Below are 5,100 nucleotides of genomic sequence, written 5' to 3' on the forward strand. Positions count from 1 at the left end.
ATATGTAAAATATTTACAATATATACAGGGCTCATAATCACAAGTTATGCATGTTTATGGTATAAGCAGTTCATTATTGATAAAAAATAAAAAAAATCAGTTATGCTATTGGTGAGAATCTTTACTTACAACTTGTACTTAGTCCTCCACCCACGTTGAATTTGTACCATGTGTTTGTCTGCCTATGTTATGTATGTTCATCAGTTATATTTCATCCCTCCTGGAAACTCAAACCTTAAACAGCATTGTCCTCCTAAAAAGCCATGACTTTTGAAATCTGGACGGTCCCGCTCGAACGGACTGTGAATGCCACATCAGCATCGGTTTGTAATTTCACGTGATACTTATCACGTTAGTCACTAAATAAATAAATTTAATTGTGGATGACGCGTTAATACCACATGTATTGTCACGTCAGTTTGTAAGGGAATTATAATAAAAAGCATATAGTAATCCAAACATTTTCTTTTTGAATAAAATATTTTGTATCATGTATTTATTTCTCGATATTTTTTGGGGGCAGCCCATGAGTAACCGTACAGGCACTCTTCGTTGGTTTGGTAATTAGGCCCAGACCCTTTCTCGGGCCCTAACCAATGTTACGAGGCGGGCCCACGGGCCATGAAACATCCCCACTTTACAAGTCACCGGAAAGCACCTCAAATTTCCCGGTCACTAAAACCCTTTCTCCTCCCCAAGTCCACCCAAAACCCCAAAACAAAGTCATGCTACTCCGCCTCAAAAACCTCCTATCTCCACCGTCCACCACCTCAGGCGGAGGCGTTAGAAGCTGCATCTCGGCCTTACACGTATCCCGCTCATACTACGCCACCGGAAAAGAGCCAAAAGAGGATGCTAACGGCGACTACAAGGGCGGAAAATGGTTCACTTTGCCTCCGTTCACTCCGGCCCTAAACGGCGCCGCATTGGGAAAAGAAATCTCCTGCGGGCGAGCCCAGACAAAATCCGGTGCAACCACCGTCACGGCGCTCAAATGGGTGCTCCGGTGCTGCCCAGAGCTTCCGAGAAGCCTCATACAGAAGCTCTTTCGTCTGAGACAGGTCCCACCTTGCCCAAATTTTTCACTTTGATAACTTCAGGCTTTTGGAATTTTCGGAATCGGACCTCAAAAAAATTGAAATTGTAGACTAGCCTCAATTCTCAATAAGACTGATTTGAATTACAGGTTCGAAGAGAGTCCAGTGATGTACAACAAGAACGCAGTCTCAAAAGGGTAATTAATAAGTAATTATTGTTGCTTGTTAAGCAAAGGTTTGTTTTTGTTGGTAGAGAGTGTTGATAATCATGAATGGATTGCTGGGTGTCTTGGTGTTTGATTTAAGTTGTCATGTGGGAGATTTTTGTGTTTCTGATTGTTATTGAAAGGTGGCGGCGAAGGACTCGATCGATGTAGGAGACCGATTATGTCTTCCTATTACTGTCCGAGAGTTTCCCCTGGAGAAGAAAGACTGCCATTGCAATGAGGAAGAAGTGAACTTTGTCCGTAGCCTCGTGTTGTACAAGGTTCTTGACTTTTGATTCTTTTGCTTTATATATGATGGAGAATTCTAACGGTTAGTTTTTGTTAAATGATTTAGATTTTAGGTCTCAGTATACAACTTAGTGATATATAATGAATTATTAAAAAATAATGAAATTATTTAATTCATTAAGAACTCCATGGTGGGTTTGTGGGTGCGTGGGAGGATCAATGAACTGAAGAATGTTTTTAAAAAAAATTAAAATCCTATCTTTTATTTTTAATTAAATGGTTTAGATTTTACCATCTCAGTACACAACTTAGTGAAATATAATAAATTATTGAAAAATTAAGAATGCTCTAGAGGTAGTAAATGATAAGATGGTAAAATCTTAACCATTTAATTAAGAATAATGGTTAGGATTTTCAAGACTCCATCGTTGAGTTACCCTAAAAGATTTTGAGGATACCTATCTTTTTTGTTTTCGATGTGTCTTATTGTGCTTATTGAAATTACTTACCAAAAATTTGTGCTTATTGAAATTAGGATCTGGCCATTGTTGTTGTTAATAAACCTCCCGGAATGCCTGTACAGGTAAGCTATCGAAATATTTTGTTTTGACTTCTTTTCAAAAGTTTGGACTTCTGGGTTTTGCTGTTTTAAAGTTTGGCTGATGCTTACGTTGGACAGGGTGGTGTTGGCATCAAAAACAGTTTAGATGAACTTGCTGCCGCTTGTTTAAGCTATGATTATTCGGAACCTCCTCGATTGGTGAGTGTCCTAGTGAAATTACTGTGAATGGTATTCATTATCACTATGCAATAGAGTAAGCAGCATTTGTCATGGGGAAAGCTTCATATATATGCTACACAAGCTATCATGAATGTCCATTGTTGCACGTCGTGCACATGTTCCTCAAGACACATGGTAATTTCTCTGGAATGAAATGAGTCCTTGACCTCAGTAAGACACATGGTAATTTCTCAGGAATGAAATGAGTCCATGACCTCAGTAGCTGTATACTACTGAATTAATGAGGTCTTTGCAAAGATATGAGATATGCTACCATTATGGTATATATGCTATCTTAAAATTTTATTAGCAATTCAAATGACTAAGGTTCAAAATAATAATATGCTGCTTAATTGGTTGATTCTTACCTTAGTTGGATCCCTTTTTTTTTTCTGCTCTCAAGATACATGGAATAAATCTTTTCTTTTTCTTACGATATAATAGAAGCTTCCATTGTACCACACCTTATCTTAAACTATTAGGATCCAGTTGGAGTGCAGAGAAAGAATTTTTTGTCCAAAATTAAAAGGAAATTGGAATTTAGAGAAAATTATAATTCTTTCTTTGGATGGTTAAAGAATTCAAGGGAAAAATCCAAATTTTTAAAATCCTTTACTATCTATTTCTTTTTCCTCCACAATTTCGACAATTGCTTATACAGATTGCTTATATGCACGATAATCATGAATCTCTATATTGCCATAATCAATTGTGCTTTTTAGGTTCACAGACTTGATAGAGATAGTAGTGGGATCTTAGTGATGGGGAGGACACAAACAAGTGCGACAGCTCTACATTCCATCTTTCGTGAGAAAACTTTTGGAGCAAAAGATGTGAGTAGTCATCTATTCCCTTTTTTTTAGAAGCCTAACATGGATATGGGAAGTGGACTCCCATTAGTAGGTAATAATTCAACCTGATCTTATGTCTTAAGGACGTTGGCAATGAAGAAAGAATCCTGCAAAGAAAGTATGTGGCACTTGTAATTGGGTCTCCAAGACGTCGAAAGGGGTTAATTTCAGCCCCATTGGGGAAGGTAAGGAAATCTCAATTCTTAACAGCTGTTGATTTTATGCTGCATTTGACAGTACATAACTCAGTAGCTTTGGGTCTATGGCTCAACAAAGGACATGTTCCAAGATATAGCAGAACAATTTTACTACCGTGTTCAGCCAATCACTTTCAGGAATCGGATTATATTTTTCAATCCAAAATAATAACCATCTGCAGATATGATAATAGGTTTTATTTATATTTTATTTTTAGTTTCTGCTTACTTATTATATTTTTATTTTTAATGTGATTGCATTTTAGGTGGTGGTGGACAATGGAAAATCTGATCGAATCACAATCTTTGATAATTGCCAAAATATATCAGCTCAGCATGCAATAACAGAGTATCGAGTAATTAAATCTTCATGTCATGGTTAGGGATGAATTTCATTTCAATTTTACCCAATAATTCATTCTCTCTCAGGCTTCTTTATACTAATGGATAGCATTGCAAGTCATTTGTGGTCAGAAACTTTGACAATCTTCAAAAAAGTGCATATGGGTAATTTTGAATGTAGAATTCCTATCAAAATATTTTTGTTCTGCTACCCTCCAGCTATATCTATAAAAAGAAATCGGAAACACATCCTTGACTATCTTGATTATTCTTGTAGAAGTTTATGGATGGGACATATGTCTTGTACTTGCTTCTTATACTAGTGGTGATCATGCAGGTTACACATGGCTAGAGCTTTCTCCTCTGACTGGTAGAAAGCACCAGGTACGGAGAGCTAAATGCTATCTGTTCGTGTGTGAAATGTGTCTTTTTCTTCTTGTTGGTCTGACTCGTGATTTGCTTTTTGAAAATCTATTTTCCCCCCAATGGGGGAAACACAGCTCCGTGTACACTGTGCTGAGGTATTGGGAACACCGATAGTTGGAGACCTCAAGTATGGATGGCAAGCTCATAGGAAGTGGAAACATTTGCCTTGGCCTAATCTTGAAAAGAAATCAAATGAGAATGTTACAAAGGGGAAGACCATTCCCTTCTGCCTTGATTTGGAGAGCGGAAGTATATCCGAGAAGCATCCTCGCCTTCATCTTCATTGCAAGCAAATGGTATTGCCCGACGTGTCTCTCGCTTTGCGGAATGTGCAGTGTTCTTCAGACTATGATCTTTCAGAAGTAGAAAACCTTGAGTTGACTGCTCCTTTGCCTTCATACATGCAAAGAAGTTGGGACATGCTGGATTCTTGAGCCACGAGGTTTTTGGTTCTTTCTATTGGTATTCATCATCAAAGTTTTTAGTTCTCTTGATTTTGTGCCATTTTGCCTTCATACATGCAAAGAAATGATACAGAAGCCTGTCACATGGGCCTTGAGGAGACCTTGGAGCTGGGAATGCTTTGGGGAAAGGGAATTAATCTATGTTTGCCAAACTGTTTAATATTGTGTACTAGAAAATGAAATTCAAATATTCTTTTCGGCACATGTACGGTATGTGAATATATTTTGAACTCATACCCAATTATATTTTTGGGATTTTTGTTAGATAATCTATTTGGTCAATTAATTCAAGAGGTTGAGAATGCACTTTTGCATTTTGTTTCTTATTATGGCTTTTTTTTAACAAATTTTGTGCTATTTATTAATTCTCTCTTAACATGTTTATCAAGGTTAAAGAACTTTGATTAAATAATGTAGATGAGTAAAAATGCCTTACAATTTTTTTAGTGTATGCAAGGTGCAGAGTAGTAAGGACCTTCCTTTGTAACATTTTTTCTCATTTATTTTGAAAAAAAAAAAAAAAAAAAAAAAAAAAAAAAAAAAACCC

General features: G+C 36.8%; 1 protein-coding gene across 1 annotated transcript; it reads left to right on the plus strand.

Moving 5' to 3' along the window:
* The first annotated feature begins 676 nt into the window (after positions 1 to 676).
* Positions 677 to 4,859, plus strand: LOC133882179 (RNA pseudouridine synthase 4, mitochondrial). The gene is made up of 10 exons (XM_062321293.1): positions 677 to 1,061; positions 1,187 to 1,234; positions 1,387 to 1,524; positions 2,028 to 2,075; positions 2,172 to 2,252; positions 2,996 to 3,106; positions 3,208 to 3,309; positions 3,588 to 3,699; positions 4,001 to 4,047; positions 4,164 to 4,859. The coding sequence occupies exons 1-10, from the start codon at positions 726 to 728 to the stop codon at positions 4,521 to 4,523; spliced, it is 1,383 nt and encodes a 460-aa protein (XP_062177277.1). The 5' UTR covers positions 677 to 725; the 3' UTR covers positions 4,524 to 4,859.
* Positions 4,860 to 5,100: the final 241 nt, after the last annotated feature.

This window comes from Alnus glutinosa, chromosome 11 (assembly GCF_958979055.1).
Source record: "Alnus glutinosa chromosome 11, dhAlnGlut1.1, whole genome shotgun sequence".
Taxonomy (NCBI): Eukaryota; Viridiplantae; Streptophyta; class Magnoliopsida; order Fagales; family Betulaceae; genus Alnus; species Alnus glutinosa.

What these genes read in the sequence shown, in the direction of transcription:
- LOC133882179 (XM_062321293.1), top strand. Translation starts at nt 726, where the DNA reads ATGCTACTCCGCCTCAAAAACCTCCTATCTCCACCGTCCACCACCTCA. An exon ending in AGCTCTTTCGTCTGAGACAG is followed by an intron (nt 1,062 to 1,186) that starts GTCCCACCTTGC and finishes TTTGAATTACAG; the next exon opens with GTTCGAAGAGAGTCCAGTGA. An exon ending in GTAGCCTCGTGTTGTACAAG is followed by an intron (nt 1,525 to 2,027) that starts GTTCTTGACTTT and finishes TATTGAAATTAG; the next exon opens with GATCTGGCCATTGTTGTTGT.